This window comes from Echiichthys vipera, assembly GCF_963691815.1.
Source record: "Echiichthys vipera genome assembly, chromosome: 4".
NCBI lineage: Eukaryota > Metazoa > Chordata > Actinopteri > Perciformes > Trachinidae > Echiichthys > Echiichthys vipera.
The window spans coordinates 26674956-26702459 of NC_139829.1; the positions used below are offsets into that span (position 1 = coordinate 26674956).

Genomic DNA, 27504 nt, shown 5'->3' on the forward strand with positions numbered 1-27504 from the left:
AGGTGCTCCGGCAGTGTTTGCAGGCAGATCATTAGGGCCCCTCTTTAACTCAACCCCCAGTGACAATCTATTGCTCTCCTCCCCTGTCAGCGAATCATTATAGTCTGATCATTAGTGACATTGCCACATGCCCATCACTCAGGCTGGTGCCATATTGGCAGATGAACAGCCTCTGCCCCAGGCTCACTAATCTGGAGACTTCAGACAGGGAGGATGAAGGAATGTTCGCCTAGCATCAAAAAGACTGGACTCTCTCAGATCAAATGTGGACTTCTTAGCTTCAGTGTACACTAGGGCTGCCTCCAAGTAGTCGATCAAGCATTGGTCGACCAAATAGTCATTAGCCGACCAAAATTTCATTAGTCCATTGGTCGCAGGAAAAAAACAAACATTTGGAGCCGTTCCTTATAAAAAATTGAGTGAAAATCTATGTGCCTGGCGGCTGGCCTAAAAGGCTGGAGGGCTTTTAGTTTGATGGGCCTGATACAGGAAGCCCTGACACTCACAGGTGACAGGTCCCTTCGACATCGTGGTTAAATAATTAACAGATAATCATGTCAGGAAAGACATCTAAAATATGGGCTCACGGATGACCCCAAGAAGCACACATGCAATATATACGGTATATATGCTCTAAATGAGAAAATCCTTTGCTGGGGGCAGCCTTAGTGTACACGGAGGGTCGCCATGAAAAGTGTGAGAGTTACAGTTAAAATTGAGTGCACATAATTATCGTCTTGATGTTTTGGATGTTTTCTTCAATTATTTCTTTCTTCAGTGATTGACACGTGACTGCTTCCACGCTGGCCTCTAGTGATGCTTTTTTATAGTTAGTTCCTTTTTCAGATCAGTTCGTAATGTTTCTCGCAACAGCAGATGAGGGCTGGAACCCACAAACATTATTTAAGAAGAACAGAGTTGATTCATTTTTCAAACTTCACCGACTGCCAGAACTTTATTTAGAATACCAGCAGAGATGAAAAAGTTTACAGACAAATGTCAAATCTTGCGCACAAAACGAAATGTTCTCATCAGCATGTTTCTATATATCTTACAAAAAGTTATGCAGAAACAAGGCCTATGATATCTTACAAAATATGACGGTCTATTTAATGCTGTGGAACTACGACTGGTACATGACCATGATGGTTATATTTTGCCGCTCTTATAATACTTCACCTGATTTGTTTTGGACGGAATTTCTAAAGTAATAAAGATATGGATTGCATACGAATTACAATGCATTGCTTTTTTTAGGTTTATGTACAAACAATGAACAAGGCAGGTTTCACATCGTTATCACTGTAGAAATTACGCCTGGAGCAAAGAAGGAAATGAGGTGACGTAGTATCAGAGCGCCAAAATCTGTGTAGGGAGGCGATCAGGGAGGTGGATGGGTCCCAAAACACAGGACTTTCACCCAGGGGACTGGTGTTCATGTCCTGGCAGTGTTCATGTCCCAGAAGTACTAAGCCAACGACCTTTTCTCCTATTTTAATCAAGTAATTTGTTGCAGAAACTTAACTGTCACGTTTCATTTTTGAAATTGTTGTGGATTACTTTTCTTAAGATATCAAACAAACCCACTAATGAGAATAAGTTGAATGAGGAGAATATTTCCACTGGATGGGACGATAAAGCATATCATGTGTAAACATCGTACAGCTTCAGTGAGGAGTTGATACAGAATATAAATGTGATGTTGTCAGCCATAGTGGAATATAATTGGCTGCTTTTAATCTTTCTTTACAGGCGTTCTATTTATCACCTAGGTGTGCAACAGTTTGAGTTTACTTAATGATAACTTCTCACAGCAGTGTAAACACTTTCATAAGGACAGCTCATTAATATGTTTATCCTGACAGACTTGTTACAATTTGCAAGTTTTTCACATTAGACTTCATAATAAATTAACATATTACACTTCATTTATACTTTCCCACCTTTGTTTTAAAATGTGTAACACGTAAAAAAAAATTCTGTAAAATATTGCAAAGTGTACACTCTGTAGGCTATTGCACATTTATTTTTATTTGCTTCATTCTGTCATGATTTCACATTCATAATCAAACAGTTACACGAGTAAAAAACCAAACCATGCATCCAACGTCAGCGTGTACACTAATGCCAGCACAAAAAAAGTCATTAGTTTTGAACATAATGTTATGATTGATTTCATGTAGAGGAACTCCAGAGATGCTCTCAGCTCTGAGCTTGTGTATGTTATGAGGTGATGATGCAATGCGAACAGAAATGCATGGCCTCTACTCTGTGACCTGTAAATAATTGATAAATCAATTTTCTTGACTAGAACACCAAATAATGAAGCAATGCAATTCTTATCAATTACATTTTCGTCTTAATTGTTGACTTCACTTAGCACAAAGCAGCACAGCGAAACACCATGCCATTTTTCAATTAAAAGGTCCAGATGTTTTTGGAGGCTTCAGTAGACACAGGCAGTTGTGAGAAATGCTTTATCTGCATTGTAATAATCACTAGAACATCAGCTCCAGGCTGCATTTACATACTCATGTTTTATTCTAGCCCTCTTTCTAATGCACCGCTTAATTATACTGAGCACAGACAATGTCAGACCCCCATAGCCCCAAATTTATTATTGCACTGTGTGAAGCAGCAACCATCAAACCTAGTACCCCTCATCACAACATACCACACTCTGCTTTGCTGCTCTCACACTATCAAATACGTACATAGCTCTCAGCCTTCAACACATATCAACGTCTCTGGTTTCCTTATCATACTTTATTCCCATGTTCCTTCCCTTAGATGGGAGTGAATGTCTTCAGTTATTATCTTGGAAAAAACAACACAAAATCTAAAATGTCAGAAATGTTTTCATAAAGTCTCTCTGGTAAGGATAATTCAACTTAAACATGATTTATTCGTCTTTGACAGCCAGTATTGACCCAGTCATGTGAAATAGGAGAGGTTCTTTCATGATGCACAGTGCAATAGCAAGATCTCTGTCTAATGGCTAACAGCATGCTCATTAATGTCTACAGGACGTCTAAATAATTGCTATTGAGAGTATGCATTGTTAACTGCACACGAGAAATATTACATTGTTATGAGAATCATAATATAAATTGGATTTAAGATGAATAATCACGAGATCTAATTACTTTCAAAGGCCAAATAACAGTCTATCATAAGGAATGTCTGCCTCAAAATTATTGTTTCAATCATTTCCATAGTAGCCTTCATTCATAAAGCTGTCCTTGTGCAGTGGAAGGGCGACGTATCCAGATCCTTTGCTAAAGTAGCAGTACGACACTGTCAAAATACTCCATGTTTACTAAAAGTAAGTATTATAAGAATAAATGTTATTCTGAAAAGTGTCACCTGTGGCTGTTATTTCTTTTATATATAGTAATGGATTACTGAGGCATTAACATGTAAGAAGCATTTTAAAGTTGTAGTTGTTCAAGGTGGAGCAAATGTGTACTATTTTATATACGGTTGGGTAGTTTAATATATAACAATAGATCACCATTTACACATTAATATCTGTTTAGTATCTTAATCTGCAAAATAACTTGTAATTAGGGCTCTTAAATAAATGCTGTGGGGCAAAAACATGCGTAACTAGTAATATTTTCTCTGTGTAGTGAAGAAGAAGTATAAGGTAGCGTAGAGTGGAAATACTCAAGTAGTACCTTAAAATTGTACTTAAATACAGCACATATGCAAATGTACTTATTTCAGCAGTGATCATTTATAACACATTTGGTATCTGTTAAAGCTGTATAATGTTTAAAATGTTTTATGTACCTAAGGGACAACAGGGGGTTATGATTTCACCTAGGTTCAGCTTTAAAGACACAAATCAAATGGAATACTAAAAATAAACTCCTCACTCATTGCAGCTCATATAAAAGGTTAGTCTGTGGTTTGGTTCTCATACGGGGCGGCTTCTCATATCTTAGGATAAAAACAGACATCCTAAGTGCACAGTACATAAAAAAACACTTCTTATAGCAATACAAGCCGACATCTCCAGTTTGGTAAGGTCACATGTTCCGTTACAGTGAGCAGAGAGTGGATCCCCCCACCCACGTCCACCGTACATCCAACAACTCAGCCCTGCTGCACACACCAATCCTTCTGAGAACAGCCAAGCATGGAAGAAATATTCTTATTTAGATGAGGGCTCTGCAAGGGGCATAGTATGGCATAACAGAATAAGAATACAATGCACTGTGGCATGCATTGAGAGTGACTCCAATACGGCCCCCTTTACAGAAGGCAATCAAATCTGGCAGTCATGTGTAAAGATACTTATCTGCCTGGAGAGGATTTCAACACCATATTTCTGGGAGAAATGGAAATCAATGCTGACAGCAGCTTGTCAGTGTTATATATTCAGAACATCTGATCTCAATAGAGGGACTTCCTTGAGAAAAAGGGGAATAATGAAGAGATATCTTGTAGCAAAAGGTCAATCCTACATTGTGGATAAAGTTAAAACACAGAGCAAGAAAGATTTGCTCGAGCTGTAAGTATTCAGTATCCCGATGAGGATGGACATTTCAAGAAAACACACCGTTCTTACAGCTTTTTACACACTTTACATTCCATATTGTGGCACATTACACTGATTCACAAGTGAGATCTAACATATTTCCTGAAGTTCCTGAACAAATTCCTCTTTTCTGATCTGTCTTTTTTAGATATGTTGCTATACAAAAGTCGCTTGACATATCTATAAATTTCGTGTCAAAACTAACCACAGTGGGGACTCGTGAAATATGACAATACTCCAGTAAAGAGAGACTTTGGCATGGACAAAAGGCACTTTATGAGCTGGTGTTCCTGCAAATGTGGAATTATCGCCCAACCAGCGAAACGACTTCACAATTCCAGCAAGCGGCGTTAATCAGATTTTCCCACCAGAGCTGTAGTTCATTGTCATTGCTAATGGAGCCTCCTCTGCAGGTTGTTGCTCTTCACTAAATTAGTGTGAAGTCTTATCCCAAAAACATTGACTAATACTGCACTTAATCTTAGAAACTCTCAACTCCTGTGAAAAATCTCATCTGGAATGACACTGATGCATCGGAGCGTCGCCGCGCATTGCATTCATCATGTTCCTGACAAAATTAATCTTGATAGACTGAAACCAAATTACACCTGAGTTCACACCCATTGCTCACCACAACCGCTGAATAAATATTTATTGATGATATGTGTAATTTCTTCTGCATGTGGTATAAAGTTTTTTTTTTTTTTTAGAAAAATAAAGATGAAATAAGCAAAACTTTCAAAACAAGATGCAGAATATTTTTTTTTTGTTGCTGGTTGATAAAGAAGACGCTCTGAGGAAAAATGCAGAACAGAGCCAAGGGCATCTCCTCAAGGTGGAAAACTTGAAAGGCGAGTTGAAACGGAAACAATTAAGAACTCAAACACTGCACTGTGCCTTGACCATACTGGGTGTTGGAGTTATGCATTATTTCCATGTGAACTGGCCTCTTTAGACAGTCTTTTATGTTTTTCATATCTAACTTTTACCTTGATGATGTAACAGAAAAGTCCAAAAACTTAGAAATGTTTGCATCTATCTACTGTACAGACAGTTCCCAGATTAACTCAATGACAGAAACAAGTCAGCAAAAGGATTGTTTGTCCCTGCATAGAGTCAATAACTTACATTTACTAACATTAATCAAGCAGCAGTGGGCATGATTGCAGCGCACATATGGCAATATCTTGAGAGGGTTTTCAATAAATCCTTTCTCCAAACACTACTCTTGTATTTGCAGGCTACTCTATATTAATATTATTTTAAAGGATTACGAAATAATCAGTGTTCCTCTTTAAGTAGCTTCGTAAGCTGTGCAAATGGTGTCTCTCTTTGAAAAACACCCATCTTTAGCCCTGCCAACCAAAAACAGACATGCAAGGCTCACGTTATTTATCTTCCAAATGAACTCATTTTTCACGACTAATTAAAACATGTTGAGATGAGGAGGAACATGGAAGAAGGGAAGCATTTGTTTGAGAACTGCACAGTCACTCATTTCGACACGTATGTTTGGCTTCTGTTTAAAGAAAGCAAAGTGATGTACGAACACAGAGCAAGTTGTTGTCACTAATAGCGCCGGGGAGTCGTTTGTATTGATGCCGTGATGCTGACGCACCAAACGGATTGACAGGTCTTAAAAATATTGGGAGGTTTGCCAACCTTTTCGGGCGCCATGTTTTAAAATAGATCATCCCGTCACTTCTTTAATGTACCTTAATCTATTAGGTACACAGCAAACAAGAATATTTTTAGATGATGGGTTTTATGGCTTTGTGTTGGTGATTAATTAGATAAAAAGATGGCATTTCACAAATCATTCCTTTAATTAGTCTGCGAGCGTCAGGGTGACGACGCTGCCTTGGAAAACACGGAGACAGAGCTGGAGGTACTAGCCAGAGCTCCAGCAGGGGCTGGGGGCCGTTAGGGGGCTTTGAAGGGAGGGGGGCATTGGGAGGTGGTGGTGGGAGGGGGGGAGCCTGTGAAGCCCCCGGCAGCCTGTGCTGCACACCCAGGTGCTGTTGTCAGCTGGAGTCCTGCTCCAGCTGCTCGCCAAAGATTGATTTAATTATTTCCATTCCCTCTGTCCCTGTATTTTCTTTAAATCTTTGTCTTCTCTACATTGTTGCCTTTTGGCTTCTCTCTCTGTCTTGACTCCATGATGATATGAGAACCTAAAGGTCTATTGTTATCATAACAATGCACAGTATATATTCAAATGCACGCATTCGATTTCATGCAAATGTAAAGCTTCCCTCACTGTGTTCTTCACGTTTCAAAGCAGCACACAGGACACGTAAAATTGAAAAAAGCTTGATAATTCACATTTTCTAAGCCAAATTTTTGACACTCATATCACTTAATCTACTTCCTTTCATTCGGTTCATTTTCACACATAATGAAACAGATTCATTTTATAATTAAGGATGTACTGTATTGTTACAGTCCATAAGTGCTGAAGGAGATTTTGGCTCCGCTCGCTGACTTTGAGGTCGTAGGACTTGTGTTATCAATTCTCAATGATTTAAATTGCTAAAGTTCTTTTTCTCTTATCTGATCTTTTAAAGGGCAATGAAAAGGCCCATCTTTTCACTGAAACCCATCCTCAATCACTGTTAATGTTAACTCCATGTACACATAAGAGGGCTGATAAAGAATCATTAGTCTCGTTAATGGAATCACAGGTCCAATCCTTCTGTCCTTTTCTATTGAAAAGCGCTCTTCATTTCAAAGTTGTTCTGCTTTATTAAAGCTCATTACCATTTCTCTTTTAATAAGCACTCTTTAAAGTCATTACCTGCAGTGGAGTTAAAGGCTCAGCTATTAAAAGGTTACTTTAATGTGAATAATGGCCTCCCGATATACTCAAGTTAATTACTATTGGATACTGGATCTAGTTTAATCTAATGCTTAAACCTTAATGAAAGATATGTCACAGTACAATGAAAAAGCAAAAAAATTGTCCCCGATCAACAAAACTATTTGTGCTATCTGAACTCACACAGGCAACATTTCTCCCCCTTCGCCTCCAAAACAGTCTCCAAATGCACTGAATTGCAACCTGCACTATTTTCTCAGAATACCAATAGACACATGGTTAGCATGGTTAATTGCAATTGAAGTCAATCCTATTAAAGCTGTCTTCATCAATCACTTTCTCTAAAATTATGTTGCAGTCAGTTACCGCTCTTTCCTTCTATTCCTCAGGCAACGATGTTATCATTTTTCATTTGGAAATAAAGCAAATGTGGAAAATGCTGGGTTCAAAGGCACAATGTGAGTTACTTTACATTATTTATTTATTTTTGGTTTGGACTGGATAGCCCAGTCGGCTACAATAATATATTTAAACATTATTAAAACAGCAAATGCACGCTTCAGGAGAAACATAATGCTGCGTCAATAACATTTTTTAAGAACGTATCTGCCAGAAACCTTGGTACATACGTATGACCACACACAGAACATTGTCAAAGTGTCTGTAATCAATATTTTTATATTAGAAATAATAAATTCAAATAGTGATGAACCCACTTGCAACCAAATGACCCAACCCACTGTACTAAACCCTACCTTGCTAGCACCAAACCACACAACGCTAATGACTAGTGAACACAGCCATAGTGCAAGACATTTCCCTCAGGAGTCAGTGGAGAGCAGAATATACAACTAACATTCACCAGGTGGCCTAAAACACAACCTCAAATAAATTCTGCTGTTTCTATGTCTCATATGTGTAAATAAGCAACCGTTTGCTAACACCACTTGTGGGAGTCACATTGTGAAACCCCTGTCACTGGTGTCAAAGTCCTGCGCTGTGTATGCCCAACATCCAACACCTCACAATGACCGCTGTACATGAACACATTTTTATTTTGGTTCACTGAAATAAAACATCCACAATGAAAATAATCCTGGTGGTGATTGTGTTTTCTTCAAAATGTTACTGGGAACACAGATTAGTAATAAATATATATGTCATTTCCAGGGGACAGGGGTGCATTCAAGGCAACAAATTAGTGCAGAAACAAAGGTCCATTGAGCACACCAAATATGTGCACATATTTGAAAGAAAAAAAGTCAAAACCCAGAGGGTGCACATCAAATTATTCACTGCTCTGAATTCCCTGTTTCCCTAGCCCTGTTATATGACACCTTTGAACTCTGTGTTGTCTTTCTTTTTGAGGGCACACGGTCAGATGACGAAGGCCGAGCTCTGTGTTTCAGACAGTTTTTATTCACAAGTCAAATGCCTAATTGCCGCGATCTGCACAGAAGGCCAGAGGTAAAGGCTCCTGAGACGCATTAACCTTGAGATCTTAGTGCAGTGCACTTTCCAGAGAACTCAGCGCTGGAGAGAAAATGGAGATAAAATGTGAAATAAATTTGGCAAAACACGTTGCAGTACGTCAGGTACTGCTGATCCACGACTATTTAACTGCGCTGTTAAAACAAAACATGAACACTTTTCTTCTTGCACACTCACACTTTCCGCCTTCCCTCCTGGATACTGACGTACATAATTACTGAATTTCAAGATGCTCTCACATTGAAAAACATCTCAAATCCCTTATTCACATACTGGGAAAAATAATTATAGCCACAATGATATCACTCGTTAACAAATTCCATAGTCCTAATTGCTAAAGAGCAGATTCCCTTAATGTTTAAGAAAGAGAAAAGAACACATCACTCTTAAGCTCCATTTTTATTTTTCCTCAAGTGAAATATGTGTCGTATTCACGCTCAGAATTAATGTGCACCAAATGCACCACATTAGCATTTTCCAGTGATACGTTTCCCTCTTTCTTAAGGTCATGTGGCTTTAACTGGAGGCTTAAGTAAGACTCATGTGCATGTGTATGACCCATTTCATAAATCCCATCGCCTCCACAGTGAGATAGTGATACTAAATGTCACAAACCAGTGGGTCATCTAATCCCTTTTCCTCGACAAACTGCATTTAAACAATGATAAGGAATAAGCAGCGGCTGTGTTGGAGAGCTTCACCGTGCTAAAATACTGTGATGACAACAAGCATTTTCCATCATGTCAACAACAAATGGCGCATTCATGAATAGGTTTGTTGAGATGTGGTGGACAGATGTTGTTATAGTCATGGGCTCCATGCTTGACAGATTATTTGCAGAACTTCAATGTATCTTTGAAGCCCAGGGGTCACCCACTGCCAGCCAAACAGAAATGGCACTGTCAGAGGAAGGATGGACAAGCGACTTGCAGCAAAGGATGGCATGATGAAAAGACACAACATTGTTTCTTGATCAAGAGCATGAGGCTTCTATTGAGCATTTGCTTTTAAGATCAAATATGTCTACAGGAAATTGGCTGTACCACAGACCGTATGTGGTGTGCTTCATAAATATTGTACTGTATGTTTCACATGAATGCCTTGCTAACAAGACGAACGGGACACAGACAGACATATTCACCTGGAGATGTTTGAAGAGAGCTGACAATAAAAAGTGTATCTCGTGACTTCACAGAAGCTAAAAATAAAGATTTATTAAAATACTCCTGATTACAAGAACCGGGCTGACTGCTGAGATGCACCTGATCTTTCTCTTGCTTTCTTTTTGTTTTCGTTTGTCTTGTCTTTGAGCTCTCCATCCAGGACACTTAAGAGAAAAAAAGACAGCTATTGGTGAGTACGGTCACATTCGCACCACTGCTTGTCAGCATTCCAACGTTAATGAACTCACCGCTGGATACAATAGGATTATTTTCAATCTGATGTGTTTCAGTGATAAATAAAGGATGTTTGAATATTTGTAAATGGAAAAAACAACTGTCTTGACTACTGCCTGACATGTGTGAAGTGAAATTCAACCTTGATAAAACCTGGAACAAGCTGTTTATTTTAAGATAGTTCATTATTGAATTGTATTTCAATTTAATTAAATAATTCTACATTTTGCCTCTTGCCCAAAGTTAAATGGGAAGAATCTGGTATTGTCTCAGTCATATGGTCCAAGCCTCTTGGTTTAGCATTGCACAAAGGCTGTATAAAGAGGAAAAAGATTGCTAGGCTCTTTTAAATGGCAACAAATGTTGTATTCCAGCACCTTTAAAGTTCATGTTGTGTTTCATTTGTTTAATACTTCTGACAACCCAACCCAGGATAAGCGATTGAAGGAGAGTGAGTGAAGATGAGAACAACCAAAAAGTAAAAACAAAATGTTTTTACAATTTTGTGGTTAAGCTCACCGGCTGCTGATGGTGGCTTCATTTTTACAATACAAACATGAGAGTGGTATCAATCTTCTCATCGAACTCCTTCAACGTCTCCTCCTTCTTCTGACAAAATTCCGAAAATAAGACAAGCTGTCAGTACCTCCATATCTGGTATTTTTACCCGTTCATTTAGCATGACACAACTTGAACTTCTTGGCATGAGATCTTCTGCAAATAGTCAAAGGCAATAGTCGACCCATTTGAAGGACAGGGACTACTTTTGCAAATGGGACGTGGAGTTCCTCAAGGTTCTATTTTAGGGCTTCTTCTGCTCAACATCTACATGCTCCCACTTGCGCAGAATACGGAAAACAACATAATATTTTACCACAACAATGCAGACTACTATTGGCCGGCAGAATAGGATCACATCACTCCAGTTTGCAGATCTTTGCACTGGCTTCCTGTGTGTCAAATAATTGACTGTAAGTGTCTTCATATATTTATATTATGTAGGTATAGGTATAGTTTAATACCTTTATGTCTTCTGTGAAGCACTTAATTGATGTGTTATTGAAAGGTGTTGTGAAAATAAACTTGTGTTGCTTAACTCTCGCATTGGAAGTAAATATTTCTCAAGTAAATAAGTGTCAAACTTGTCACAGGTGAAAACATTGTCCCGTTTCCCATGCAAAATAGGCCTCATTTTACTATTGTTTCATTACATTTTTATCCAGAATGTGGTTTTTGTTTGCACCCCATTATTCTTTCATGCACCAAATATTTTTAATACAATGACAGCTTTGGATAAGACAAGCTATTCCCGAACATGCTAAACTGCTCATACTACACTCTTTTCCTCAATTGGAAAAAAAAGATAGCTATACTGCACCTCCATAAGAGCCTCATAAAACTCTGATGCTAGCTGCTCTCTGTGCTTCCAGCAACACTACATTTGAACTGTATGTCGACAAAGCAACAAAGTCATCACTATCTACAGCGAGTGCTTGCATTTTGCTGATGAATGGAGAGCCCTGCCAGATTACTTGATTTGATAAGCAGTACAACCCATCGGTAACATAATACATCACAAATTGTTTTGTCAACAATTTATGATATCATTTATCAAATGACCATCGCAGTGGGCTGAGTTATGGTGTCATAGCTGGCATAATGTCAATACTCAAGCTGAGTTGAGGGCAGTCGGTCCACAGTGATTTAGACACGCTACACTCTGACCTCTTCAGAGATTTTCTCTTCATTACCAGACAAATTGATGTTGAAGGGAGAAAAAAAAGTTGTAAAATTTAATGTTTAAATCTTTACAATTAAATATATGGCGGAGATAAAGTAAGTGAATAAAGTCCAAAGTCAATGTTGTGTAGGCCTGCTGCAGTTCGATGAAGACTTCAGATTCACAAAATGGGCGCACAATTTCGCTTAAGATCGAATTTTGACTGAAAATCAAGAACAAAAAGAACATTAATACATTTAATTGAACACACGTCAATTTTTATGGTTTGGATGAAAATCTTTAATTTTGTCTGAATAATACCTATGCGTCCCTTTTCCAGACGTCCGTTTCTACAGCAATTTCCTCCAGCTTTTCGTCATATAAAGCATCTTAGAAATCTGGCAAATTAATGTGGATTTTGCAACAAAAGCGCTGCAATCAAGGTCAGATTTTATTTTACGCTGGAGAATCAATTTTGACTGCAGCCTGGATGACAATTAAAATGTAAGGCCTTAAAATGCCTCCTCAAGTCAATCCGCGTCTCTGGTATTGACCACAATATATGGCCCGTGTCCAAGCAACCACCACTGGCCAATCTTAAAGGTTACTGCAACCACTACATGTACCCACATTAGCAGGACGCTCACCTCTCTGGGTTTATGGCCTGTGTAATAATTTTAAGCAAAGAGAGAAGTGCATTCAGCGGAGACAGTAACAGCGAGAGAGTCGAGGGAGGACAAGTATAGTATGATTGATCGTGGCGAGCAGTGTAGCTGTGTACCTCTCACCTTCCCCCCCTGATTACTGCCTGCTCCTGATCTCTCACATCTGTCTTGACTTCCTAAAGAAACAGATTCCTTAGATATGATACTTTTCAGTCATGGGATTAAAACTTTGTCAAAAGGGAGCTTTTTAAAGGAACATCGTGCTTTACATTTGTGCATGGATGAAGTGTACAGTGACGTTTCAGTAGGTGTAGTGTATTGATTAATAACAATTAGACATTAGTTTAGAGAAAGGACGCTTCTCCTTTTTGGATGTTTATCACCCCAATCCAGCTAGTCAAGACCAACAAACTATAAAGTCACCGGCTAAATTCATTTCTGTCCCAGAAACATGTTGGGGATATATTAACTATCTAATTGTGCATTTAACATTCTTAACAGTTTATTAGTTTACCTCCCACACTAACACTTGAAATGATTTAATAACCTGAGGGGGAGTTAACTACACTCATTAGCAGATGCAATATTTCCTACATAGTTATCTACCTTTGAAGCAGACAACTGTACGTACAGTACATTCTGTGATGGCATGTAACAATGTACACTTACTCGAGTAGCCTACTGTAATTAAGTGCAATTGAAAGGTACTTGTACTTTTCTCTGCTTTATACTTTTACTCCATCAGGGGAAAATATTTTACTTTTTACTCCATTAAATGTATGTGATGGATATATATTTCACACATTGCTGTGGATTTAACTAGCAGTATCCTTCTTGACCCACTACACCTAATAATTATCCATAATCAGTACTTTTGAGACTTTAAAGTTAGAATCTTGAAGATCTCTGTGTCCTTTTCTTTGGCAACATCTACGGTGATAAGTGGTAATTGCAGGTGTGTTTCTGGGTCTCGTTTTCACTTGTTTTTAGTTTAATCATCTGCAGTCATTGCTCTTTTCTTTGTTTGTTCGGCCACAGGCTAACCATTTTTTCACAACGCTAGCAGAGACGAGAAAAAACACACTTGACACACTTGAAGAGGACTTGAGGAGTGTATCTTTTGGGTTAGACACACCAACCACTGCTGATGGAGAACAGTCACTATCTGTGATTTTTCTCATTATGCTGCCTCAGATGCTTAATTCATAATACTACAAATGCAAAGGCTTCCATCACTGCACCATAGGCTCCATCAACATTGTGTGGTGCTGATAGTGACTTAAAGCTTATTTTTGGTAAAAAACCCATAATAATCTTTATTATAATAATCATATTGTAATTCAAGTGTTCTGAGAGAAAACTAGACTGTGATGGGAGACCAATCACGGTTTATATCTGAGCAAGAGAGCGTTTCTATTGGCTCACAACAGCTTTTTACACTGCAGCTTTGAAATCCATTTATGTAAATAAAAATTTTCAAGAATATTACTTTTGGTACATTTAGTTGATAATACTCCTGAATTTTTTTTCACTGTGGTATTTCTATTTTTTCTCATGTTAAGGATGTGAATGCCTCTTCAACCATTGTCTGCAATACACAACACCTCATATTTTGAACTTTTAAACACACATTAGAATTTCTAAAGGCACCGTTCCTTAGATTACAACACAAAACCAAGAAGCGTATTCAACAAATATCAATGCTCTCTCTCTGTTTTCTCGTGTGCAACCATAATGAAGACAAAGTGCATGCACACCAGCAACAAATACCAGGAAATAAATAAGAATAAAGTATCCAAACCAAATGAAAGACGGTTCATAATTGGGTTAGTAATGTCTCTGGCACCGTCTGCTCAGCCATTTCCTCCAATCTCCCCGAGCAACAGGGGACACTTGAACCAGGAGGTATCTTGCTGCTGCCGTGTGACAGGCTGCCATCAAAGGGCTCCAACATTCTTTCACTGTCTCCAGCAACAATTCTGACACGAAGAAGCTCCGCGAAAAGATGAACGGCATCTTCAGATGTAAAACACGCAGCAATTCCACAAATCTTTGAATGATTTGTGACCCCTTTGTGGACGGCAAAAATTTAAAATCATGCACCCATAACTTCTCACTTAATCTGTATTACTCTCATCACAACAGAGCAAGCCACTCTATCAGTAAATGCTAATCTCCTAATTAACAAGCTAATTAGGCAATTACAGCTTTGCAGAAGGATGCCTAAATGAAATATGACAACACAGTCACTTTCTACAGCACCTGTGGGTCTTTTCAGATGTCACAATGAGAAGCATGATGACAAAGTGTTGTCTCTACACTCCTAGGTGCTAATTCCTATGCCTCACTTAGCTCATTTGTAAAAATATTGTCATGTTATTTAACTTATTACACAGTGCATGTGGACACAACTTGTCAAATCACATGTATTTATTTCCCGTCAAAGAAACGGACCTGCAGCATTTCAGCATTTTGGTACAGCAATACGATTTTAGAAATGAAATGTACAGAACACTGGCACAACTTCTTGCTTATGTAAACAAGGTTTTGTGAACCAGTAGCGCCACAGTGTCTTACTGTAGGGAGCTGTCACATACGGAAATGAATTATGTTGACATATGGCTGAAAACAACGGCGAATGGGCCTGCTATGAAATGCAATGAAGAATCATGCACTGCAACAGAGGAGAGGAGCCGGAGCTGTACCTTTGAGCCCCTCTTGACAGGTATGTAGTGGGACTTGACAGCTCAGTATTTCAATGATAAATGCAGTAGTCCTGGGACTCCTGTTCACTAAACTCAAGAGTGTGTTGCTCCGATACTTCAAGGTCAAATAAATGAGCAGAACCACACAGACTGCTAAAGACAATCTGTATGTATTTTTTTTTTTTTTAAATCTTGTGATATTAAGATTTCTAACTTTAGAATTGAACACATGCAATCATGTAAACTTTAAAGGTCCTATATTGTAAAAAGTGAGATTTCAATGTACTGTTTTATTATAAAGCAGCTCGAGGTGTTATTTAAATACTGTGAAAGTATCAAAATGCTCAATCAACAGAGAAATGCACAGAGTCTGTATTCAGAAACTGTGCCTTTAAACGAGCCGCCAGGACTTCTGTACGGTTGTGATGTCATAGCTCTGCTATACATAGGTAGAAAGTTCTGCTACAGTTACAGTCATTACCCATCTGCAAGAATGGTGCAGAGACACCAAGAGTGCTTTTTCAGGAGGGGCGGGGGCTAAAACCGAGCGTTTCAGATACAGGGTGAATACAGGTAGATTCAGATAGACGGTGTGAGAAAAATAATGTGTATTTTGAACATTAAAGCATGTAAACATGTTCTAATAGACACTCAAAATACGAGTATAAATCTGAAAATGTGTGTAATAAAGGACCTTTAAGATAGTTCAACATAAGTGATGTCCTCAAACGGCCTTTTAATGACAATTTGACGACCTTAATCTTATTACAAGATGCTGAGATTGTCATTTATACAATATGTATTCCCTTATTTTCAATTAAAGTATATGTCCAATTGAATGTACCACAAATACTGTATGCTATTTAACATTTTATTATTATTATTATTTGACTCATCCTCATCTGGTTCCTGGACATCAAAATAAGAAAAAGACAATTAGCAGTAGTGTGTGTTCTCTTCCTTTTCTAGTAAGACAGTTGAAGTTATTAGATAAGTAATGACTGACTGTATCTAAGTTTTAGTGAAAGTTGAAACCCTTTTTCTGAAGATTAATCCAGTCACTCAGTGCCGACTAATGAAGATTAATAACTTCCTGAGACCAGGTGGTCAATGATCTATCTATGCTTTGTACTGAGAAGAAGAGCATATAGTATTTCAGATGATCATACCAGGACAGTAGTAATAGGTACACTTAATAATCTTAAGCAATAAGATATTTGCAATGAGTAAATTCAATGGAATTAGATGAAAACTGTATTTGACTGTCAATCACAATTGGAGACCATGTCCATCAGCTTTACTGAGAAAAGAGTAGAGGAGTATCATATCGGTTACATGTGTAACATCCCTGTCACAACGCTGTATAGCTTGGAATAATTACCATAAAGACATAAAAGCTTCCATGTCATTTTTTTTTTCATTTTCCATAAAACCAGCAGCTTTCTTTTTAATCAGTTATGCTCCTAATTCCAATGTCATCCTGCATTTGTGTTTTCTTTCACTCAGTGTTGTTGAAGAGGATACACAGTATTTGTCCCAAAAAGGTATTTTTTCTATTGCTGTAAAACAGTCAAGCAACCAAATATGTTCAGAAGGCATGCCATTCTTACAGCACAGACGCAGCCAGAGATACACATATGATGATCTGTCTGTTGCCAGTAATTTTAAGAAAATCCACATTCAGCATTAATCATCAGGCTGAATGAGACTACCATCAACAACAAGATCTCTCAAACATTGAGGTTTTTTTGGGGGGGGTGGGGGGGGGGGTCCTCAAAAAATGCTCACCACCATCAGACTGTGCATGGCTGCAAAACCCTGCTGTTATGTCTTCCCCAGCAGATCAAATTCCTCAGAATAAACTGCGGTCCATGAGGTTGAACTTTGTCAGGACTTCTGTTTGGCTCGTCAGTGTGCCTCTTCAAAAAGAGAGGAATGAGCCTGAAAATTTAAACCAAACAGTGGGAAAGTGTTGCAGACAGTCACCAGCTAGATTTCACTTCTTCAAGTTGGATTCTATACAGTTTTACACATTTATTGTTTCTCTGATGCCTAGTTTTGGGAGAAATGACACCCACAAAGGTTATTTTGGTTGCTGGAGAATATAATTTCATATGTGAGCAACCAGTGCTCTACACAAAAGCTGCAGAATTTCCCTTAAATACTGCTTGTGTTGACTTTGTGACATTCTGGTTATCATTAAACCCTAATCAAAGGAAGAAGTTGTGCTTTGTTGCTATTGGCACAAGCCCTCTTGAAAGAACTCCAGTGTAGGAGAATCAAACCTGTCTGTAACTTCACTCTACATCCCAGTGTGGCTTTCATGAAATGCCTCCAAATGAAGTCAGAGCCTTCCTTTTCCCCCCTTTATTTTTTATAAATCTAGATGCTCATTGTAGAGGTGCACTGTATATTTGCTGCCTTGCATCCAGCTCAACAACTTGTCTGCTGCCATAGCAACTGCGGAGGAGCACAGAGCAGCGCCGCCTGCTTGTGCAATGAATGTCACTCGTGGCAACGACCAATCAGAAGTTCCCATCCTTTTGTGCGAACGGTGTGAAGATGGAGGGATGGAGTGGGTGGGCTTTCAGCATCATGCATCTGCCAGTAATAGGACACACGGGTCGTCAGTCTTCGTCATTCTAGGCTGTGATTGGTCGAGGAGCTTTACTTTCCAATAATATAAACATGTCTACTGCTTGCCTGGCTTGAACCAAGGCTTACAGGGGACTATGCAGTTCCACATCAAACTGTATAAAAACTCTCATTATGCATTTGCCGGTGTTGTTGCAGGGCTAAATCTTGATTATTGGTAGATATGCACATAGCTGCACGTGCACGCGTGAGGAAACGAGGATACCCTGCTGCTGCTGCTGCTGCTGCAAGAAAGAGAGAGGGACTCTGCCGTGCTTTCATCAATATAATCACCATCCTAAGTACTAGCTCTTAACATTTTGTTTTTCGGTGTTCAGGCGAGAAGTGACAAGAATATAGACCCCTCCTCTGCAGGGCGGAGCGTGCATTTTCATTTCGTATTTTGTATTTTTTTTTTCCTACCCCTGTTCCCTGCTCTGACACGTCTGCACTGAGTGAGTGGCATTGGCACACTGTCAATCGCTCACTACCGCTGCCATCAAACAACATAAAACACACACAGGCAGAGGCTGGAGCTCATAAATTTCAGCAGGGCAAGATATTTTTTGCGCATCGCCTTTATACAGCGTTGTGTCCTAATTAATTTCCTCTCGTGGTTGCTTTTTTTTTTTTTTTTTAAACAGAAATCTCACAACTTTTTTTGTATATTTCATATTTTTTATAGTCACATTTGGACACCTTACGCCGCAGATTGTGTATGTTTTTTTTAATACTGTCAGTTGTCGCGGGAAATATTTCTGCACATTTATAGTTGGCAACACCTGCAAGATTTTTTTTTTAAATTTGTTTACACCTTTCAACATTGGATATTTTTTGTTGCCGGTGCTTCACTAGGACGATTTGGACATTTTGGAGAAGGAATGCGCCGGGAAATCCACGAAGAGCGCTAATAAATGAGAGATCACCAAGACGCGTTTCTGTCTACACCACCCGTCAATTCCCAGAGAAAAGACAGATTGGCATGAGGATTCGTGCGGGATACGATGGACCCTCAATTTTGACAAAGAAGTGTTAAGAAGAAGAAACAACATTTATGCATTTTTCTACAAACACAGCCACGCGTTTTGGCACTTTGGACCGCGCGTAAAAAAACCCCGAGAGGACAACGAGAACTTGGACACAAGATTTACGCAAAAACATCACCGCTATAGGCTTTTATTTCTTTTTTTAAACGTGTGCGCTCTGTATCGCTGAAGAACCAGCTGTGCATCATTCTTGTCTGCGGCACATGCTCTAACCGATTTCGTATATGAGTTTTTCAATTTGTGTGGCTCAGTGCACAGACTCTTTAGCGGCTACTATGGACGATCAAGCCCGGATCATGCAGTCGATCGGCGGTGTCAGTCTGGCTGGCCACTCGGTACAAGGAGGCATGGCACTGCCGCCTCCACATGGACACGATGGGACAGACGGAGACGGAAGAAAACAAGACATTGGTGACATTCTCCATCAAATAATGACCATAACTGATCAAAGTCTGGACGAGGCGCAAGCAAAGTTGGTTGATTTATATGTTTTATTAACTTCGCCCCCCCACCCCCCCAAAACACTGCTGAACGCATCATTATTGAGATGTGCCCCGCTTAACTTAACTCCCCCATGCATAACAATAGGCTGGAGTGGCTTTAATGATAATCATACACTGAGGTGTATTTACTGCCTCGCAAAGATTTAACACATGAGAAAGTTGTCACTGAGGGAACAACAGCATTTTATTTAAACTGCTTGTGACACAGCCTCAGAGAGCTTGTGTTGTTCAAAAAGTTTGTGTGCACACATGTCCTTTAGTGAATGTTCACATATCTGCAAAACTATAACTGGCCCTGAAAAAAATGTTATTCATGTCAGCAGGCTCATTGTATAAATGACTTGTCATTGGGCATTATATTTATAATGGAACACTGTGTGAGTGTAACCTAATTGTCAGATATGTTTATTATATATATTTTCTTACTGTATAGTAGCAAATTACTTTTGAGAGACATGTTCGGGTTGGGACATTGCAAAGCATGACAGTGAAAACTTAACTAAATATCTCAAATCATCTATTTACTTGTTAATGTCTAACATCAGTGAATTTATTTCATTTTATCTTGTCTTATACTGAAACAGGAAACATGGACTGAACTGTCACAGAATGAAACCAGCACTCTTCAGCGTTCTCTGTGAAATCAAAGAAAAGACAGGTAAGATCTTTGCGTATAAACATATTTGAATATGAAGAAAAAAAAAATAGTGGAGCCTCGACACAACAGCACACCGACATTCTTGCCTCCCAGTGATCCGATGGCAGCCTGCATCCAGTTTACAGGGGACCTCTGCCCAAATGAATCAATCACTTTGTTAAAAAATATGTCATTGTGCCACACAGAAACAGTCCTGTTGTCATAGCAGAGGTAGATTTTTCCCCCCTCTCTGTTTACAGGAGCATCTTTTTCCAGTAGTGGTTGCTTGGATTTAAACAGAAAGTGCGCTCCAGCTTCCACCCTCATCACCCTGGCACTGAACAGGACGGGGAAAGCCCGTAGCATATGCTCTACATAGCTGAGATCACACTGCATTCACGCTATATAACCTGGCAAAAAACGCCACGTTTTCAAGAAATGAAACTCTCAATCAATAATTGTATTGCAATTGAATGCAGACTCCTGTTCTACAAATGCGGACAGTTAATCAGGATAACTTGCAAATATTACAATCTGCTTGAAGAAAATCATTGAAAGAATTTATTTGAAAAGAAAAGTTGCTCATGTTTTTGTATATTATAACTTTTCTTACTGTATAGCTGAAACTTTGGTGTAGTACATTTTTATTTAAGTCACCTTTGTTCGGACAGATTTCTGTTTCTACAGTTTTCCGACATAATGTTCATGGGACATAATCATAAACTGCATCCCCTTAAATTCTTCAATTAAGACATAATTGATTTTTATTGCTAAGAGCTTTTGACAAAACACGCTCAGTATATTAATGTGATCGTTCTTTGAACTGGAAACAAGAGATGCTTCAAATATTCAAACTACTGTGCATCACTATTTGCTCTCCAAGTAACATGTATATTTCTCAGTCAAAGAGACGATGTGAAGAAAACAAAGCTGTGGGTTTGGTGTAATTTAGCAAACATGATGCCTTGTCAGATTTGTGACCTTTGTGCAGTTTATGAGGAAATTGGCTCGGGAGAGATCATAAAAGTTTATGAACTTCCCCAACACAGGTGGCATCGACAGGCAGGCTGAGGGTCCACAGTCTGGCCGAGGTGCTCAGCTTTGCTCTGTGTGTGTGTGTGTGTGTGTGTGTGTGTGTGTGTGTGCCTGTTGAGTTTAGACAATGAAAGAGATAAAGCAAGGAAAAAACAGAGGCTGCAGATCGCACATCACACAAGATGCCAGCTTTTATTTGTACGCGACCACTGATTTGACGTGAAAGTGTTGTTTTCACTGCTGAAGAATGACGAATGTAAACCTCAGTGGAAAAATATTAGATAAGGGATTTTATTTTAGACACAAGTCATATTAAAATTCTCTTCCAATGACTCTATGAGTAACTTTAATTAGATGTTTTACCAGTTTGATTATCGAAACTTGTAGTATGGCTCCGGTTTGAATATTTCTGCTGTGAAGCAAGTTTTAATAAGCCACTCAAAGTCGCATAAAAAAGTAAATGAAAATGGCAAAAAATGTAAATAAACATACGTGTGTGTGAGAGAGTTGTGTCCAGGAATGAGTGTGTGTGAGGAAGAGATGAAACGGCGGAGCAGAGGGAGAACAAGCGTGTGTGTGTGTGTGTGTGTGTGTGTGTGTGTGTGTGTGTGTGTGTGTGTGTGTGTGCATGGTTAACCTGTGGTTTAGAGTCACAGCCTCCCCCTCTTAGCCATTGACAGAGCTCAGCTGGTCTGGTGGCCTTGTTGACCGGCGTGTTTTTCCAGCACACAGTGAGCCTTTCACTGGCTCCTGTAGCATCGTTCACAGGGGCTTCCTTGGCCCTTTCATGTCCGTTCACATGGCACGGTTGCCGCTGTCTTATAGCCATGTGATCCACCGTTGGCTGAAAGTGACTTTTAATAATACATTTGAAAGCGATCCAAGAATCATCGGTGTAATTACTGCACACATGTATCATATTATCCAGACTTATTGTCTCATGTGCAGATGAATGGTGAGTTCAGGGTTCGGTTTCAAAGCTTTTCGTGTTTATATGAAAAGTATTATTTGAGACTGAATCAAAGTGGTGAGAACAGTCGTTCTCTTGATTTTCTTGTGGAGGTAAAGAAGTGCATTTTCTAAGAAGACCCTGTGACACCTTTTCAGGGTGTTTGAAAGTTTCTGGCACTCTTTTAGAGCTACAACCTATTTCTGCATTGCTAATGCCCTAGAAGTATTAATTCACTTTGATATGCTAATTAGAAAGCATTATGCAAGAAATGAGATTAAGTGGCAGCATGAAGTCATTTGCCTGTCACTAAATTGAGTGTTTTTAGCAGGAGGGATTTTTCCCCCCAAAATTTTCTTGGTGTTGCATTTAGATAAGCTAAATGTGAGATTTGGTTTGAGTCCTTTGTCCTTCAGTGTGGGATGTTTTTCTATTTGAACATACATAAAAAAAACTGCAGTTAAAATGTTTTTTTTATTCACATGTTTCTATATGTTTCAGGACAAAGGAAACATTCATGTACCTTTTTCCCTGTAGGCTGCGTGAGAAGACAATGAAAGCATTGAGTGAAAATTGCCTGCGATTCAGATGAGTTCTGCAGTTATTCCTCAGTGCTTGGTTTGTTTTATCCTGCTGGCTACTCCCTTGTCCTGCTCTCATGCTTAGAAGTGGCTCACAGCAGCAGCAGCGGGAGCGGCTAGAATAACAAAGGTGAAAGATTACCTCCATATGGTATTTCTGACCAGGAAAAGAGAGGTTCTGTAGCAAGACTCCTCTTTGATGTGAGGTTTAATCAATAGAAAGAGATTACAGAAAACTATTACAGGCTAAATCACGGAGTGCCACAGAGAGGCTTAGCCCTTTCCACAGCTCTCTCAGCTGCATGGAGCTTCTTTTGGCTGCGTATTGACTTGTTGTTTTCCTGACCTTTGACTCATCAGGTTCAGAAACAGGGGGTTTAGAGAGGTAGGGGAGGGAGAGCGCGCGAGAGAGTGTGTGGCAGATTCCGACTGATAAATGCTGCGATCCAGTGTTTAAAGCAGTGGATTAGGGAGGGACTACCCTCACAGTCCGAGCCAATGTCGGCATTTTGTTGCACATGTTTGATTTGGCTTCTGAAAATTGCTAAACGTGCCTTCATATATGTTTATCGGTTTGCCTGCGCTATATGTAATGCTCAGCTCGGAAAGACTGTGTTAATTAAATACAGTTCAGGATGAGCCTGTAATTAACCACATGCAAGGCAGACTAAAAGCATTACCTGGAGTAAATAGAGTTAGGACTGAGGAGGTAAGCATTTATTTCAATGTTCCCTGACAAAGTTAATGACCCCTCTCATTCCAATTGGGTTGCTATTATTAATACAGATGTATTATTATTATTATTATCAATAATAATATTTCTATCATCATTATTGTTATTATTATTATTATAGTATCTGCAGCTAAAATAAAATAATTCCTCTTTCACGCCAGGAAACATACAAATATATTCTATTTGACTTGATTTTTCTACCTTACCGTTTTTCTTGGTGCTAGAAAAAGCTCCAGTAAATGCACAACAGAGAACAGAAAGCTATTCAGCAGGAGAGACAATTGACTTTGGCTGCTTTTTGTCTCAGAGAGCCCCAGTGATGCGGCTGCAGTGACTAGATAGTGTTGTGCCGAATAGCTCGAGCACAGCTGGGTTCCTGACTGGCTCAATGGCAGGGCCACTAGTGCTTCCTCCTCTAAAGCACGAGGGGGACCGGAGAAGATGTGGCTATTATCTGAGTAGCTCCCAAATACCCTCCATTTCCCCATCAGCAAAGATGAAAAGAAGGAGAGCCAGACAAAGAGGAAAGGGGGGGAAAAACAAGAGTATACACATCAGTTTCATTTCGAAGGGTAAATGCTTTTGTGCAGTGGAGATAGATGCCTCTGCACCGGTGCTGCCTGGTGTCTGCACACACGGCTCCTCAAATCTGTTCTTCTTCTTTCTTTTTTTTTTGCACAATGATTCAGTACTGTCCCTCCATCTGCACACACGAGCACCCATCTTGCAAACGTCTCCCTCGCTCCCCCTCCATCGCTCCCAGCGTTTTCTGCCGGGCTCCTACGATCAACAGCTCATAATTGTTTTTTGCACATACGTTATGCAAATGAGTCTTTATGGCAACTGGCATAACAATTAGCATCCTCCAACAATATTTTAGTAGGTTAATTGCGAAATTTCTGAATTGTACATCTGAGTTGTTAATTAGGCATGACAGAGGTGGTGAAATAGTTATCTTCAGGCGGTGGCAGCCAGCAGAGGCTGCTTGGGATGCAAAAAGGAAGGATTGATTGAAATGAGTTTACAGCAGTAGGAGCGTGGCTGTCGGAGACTCTTTGCATGCCCTTTTTGTTTTTTAGGCATCTGTCTGTCGCTGAATGTGGAAATATAAACCTGAAGCAGACAGGGAGACGCTAGTTCATACGATGACCCCCTGTAGATGCAGATTAAAAATGAACGAAACAACTTGTTTTCTTGTCACTGGAGCTGCACTCGTGTCAGAATAGTCAAAGACCTTTGACCTTTCAGACAGTTAAACCAAATGTTATTTTTTTAGAAGTTGCAATATGGACCTTTCACTGCTTTAAATGAAGTAAATGCCAACAACAAAGGCTTTTGATATTTCACACTTTTCATATAATGAGGTAGGTAAAAAAAAAAGTAATTTAATCTTTTTTTTTGGCACCATAAGGAAAATTAAATCAAGACGCAAACCTGTGATAAAGAAACACACAGTTGCAAAATATACAGGTGTGTGTATTTTTGTTTGATAGCGTTAAGGTTAGAGTGCATATACTACAGCTTCCAGCTACAACCGGTATTTATTTACAGCTAAAAATGAAAAAAAAGAAAAAAAAGAAACATGAACTTTTTCCCAAGTCTCCTGTGTCCCGGTGTTCATTACTGTGTCACCCGATGGCCGAATCTTTGTAATGCCATAGAGCTGGTTATTAGTGTAAAAAGGGTTAGAGTGAAAGACTGGTGCAAAGCAAGTCCTCTCTCCGTAATGACTCTGCTATTTATAGGTCCCTATTTCATTAGCTCTAGTGTTTCAGGGAAGAGCTTTCCTCATGAGACAGCAGACACCATGATGTTCATTTACTCTGTACACATTACATGTGGACAACTAAATGACCTATCATTTGTGAGTGCACGAACACTGAAAACAATCCTGCTTTTGTCACTATTCTCCCTTTAGCTTGAGTACCCTTTCCTGTATTTAATCTTTTTGACAGATATACTGTTACTTACATTTTTCTGTAGGCACTTAAACGCTTGTGCTTTAGACTGTTTTGGTCGTGCGTGTGTTTGTGTGGAGCTGTTACTCCTACAGGTGATGGATTTCTTTCGATGAAGTGACGAAGGAGTTAGAGGCAGAAGTCAGTAAATGTACACATTTTGAATCTCTTTTGTAAGAGTTTGACACTGCAGCAGTCCGCGGCTTGTTACTTGACTAAAACAGAATGATGCATTGTTGTCACCTTTCTCTTCCTTGAGAAAAAAAAAAGACGTTCCCTCATTTGCAAGCTTGAAAATCAAGCCCCTCTTCCCATTGTTCTATGTGCCATTGTTCCACATGTTTCATACATTACAATGATATATTGTCGGCAGAAATGGGAAAAAGACTGCAATGCAATGAAATTTTAATCAGAGTCTTCTGCTGCTTTAATAAGGCAAATAATTCTTATTGGCTGCTGTGTTAAGATTTCTAATATTTAATTCATAACAAACCTTGCATTATTCTGCTTTAGCCCAAAGACAAGCTCCACTCTGCTGCCTGCCAAAAGGCAACTATAGGGAAAAGAGACACATAAAGGGAACTGCACACTGAGCGTTTTTCTTATCAACCGTGGTAAAACACTACCTCATTGTTTGTGAATTTAAATATATATTTAGAATCATTTTAAATAATCATGTTAAGGAGCGAATGATGGGGTTGCTGGGCTGCCACTGTGGTGATCAGTGCACAACACCTGAAAATTCCTCCCTTTTGTAATTTTGTCAGTAAAGAATGACCGTTCGTAAACATCTTTTTATTTCCTTAAGTCCTTGAAGTTCATTTTTGTGTCTGATGTAATGGAAAGATGGTGAGGGGCCAGCAGCTAGGTGCTGGCTCATGTTACAGTGCAACGGTGGGCCCTGTTTTCGTCTCTCGTGAAATGGCTTAATTGGTGTCAGAGCCCCAGGGATAAAGGCCTCTTGCTCTGAAACACAGCCACACAGGCCCTGTCTTCCCTCAAACCAGGAGGAGCGACCGGCGTCTGCTGGTGAATGAGGACTAAGCCGGGGCATAACAATACCAAATGATGTTTGGGATGACAGAAATTAATATGCGCTTGCTCCCAGAAAGCTATGATTAATGACGGCGAGCAGGGGAATGCTGTCCCTCCTTTTTGCTCCTCTTTGATGGGGATTGAAAAGCAAAAAAAGGAAAAAAAAAAAAGGTTTCTCCTCTCTTTAGAAAGTGGAGGTCATCCAAAGTACATTACTGCTATTCTTTTCATGCTCTTTCCTCAAGCAGGAGGCAGGTAGGGCCGAGCACTTGTAATGAATTTTGGAATGATTCACTAACGCGGGGCGCTGGTGTATTGTCCCATGTCGAGACATACCTACGTGTCATTCCCGCACTGCTCCTAATTTCATCTGTTATAATTAATAGCCGGAATATTACACTGATAATTACGGATAAATATTTTTTCATAACTTATGCATTTGAAGTGATCATTCGTACGCAAAAAGAGGCAGTTCTATTTTTAACAATGGAGTTAATATCTGCCTGTGTGTCTTCTTTTCATATGGAATTTTATACACACACATTGAATCAGGGCCAAAATGTGTGAACAAAATGGTGGTGTGCTGTTGCCATGATAATGATCTGTATCTGTTGTGTCCTAGGAGGAGACACATGAATATTTAATTGTGTCTGCACGAGAGAGAGATCCCCAGACCCTTCTGTTCATTTCTTACTTTCTCTAATGTGTTTCCAACCTCCCAGGTACTTCCTCTCTTAGTAATGGAGAATTAAAGCATGCATTAAAATGATATAAATTGCAAAGTGAGGAATTTCAAAGGACATTTGTCTCTGCACTATGCCGTTGAAAATTCAAATGGCAAGTTTTGACAACAGACATTCTGCTGACACCGCGAATTTGCTTCACTTTGGCCCCTCAAATAAGCATTTCCTCTGTTGGAGTGATTGATATGTGTTAAGCATGCACTTTTTACATCTGGAAGATGATGTGGGTGCAAGGATATGAGTTTTAAACAGGGAACGAGTTCCCCTCATATTGATCTATTTGTGCTGCCGGAGTGGCAGGTGCTATA

At 39.3% G+C, this 27504-nt stretch overlaps 1 protein-coding gene across 3 annotated transcripts in view; it reads left to right on the top strand.

Annotated features, from left to right (window-relative positions):
- Nucleotides 1-19228: 19228 nt before the first annotated feature.
- The window catches only part of pbx3b (pre-B-cell leukemia homeobox 3b), a 57124-nt gene continuing 48848 nt past the window's right edge, over nucleotides 19229-27504 (top strand). For all 3 annotated transcript variants that reach the window (XM_083911919.1, XM_083911920.1, XM_083911921.1), the window contains exons 1-2: nucleotides 19229-19494; nucleotides 20110-20183. In XM_083911919.1, coding sequence (XP_083768045.1) covers nucleotides 19247-19494; nucleotides 20110-20183 — 322 coding nt within the window. In that variant the 5' untranslated portion in view covers nucleotides 19229-19246. The remainder of the gene's footprint in view (nucleotides 19495-20109; nucleotides 20184-27504) is intronic.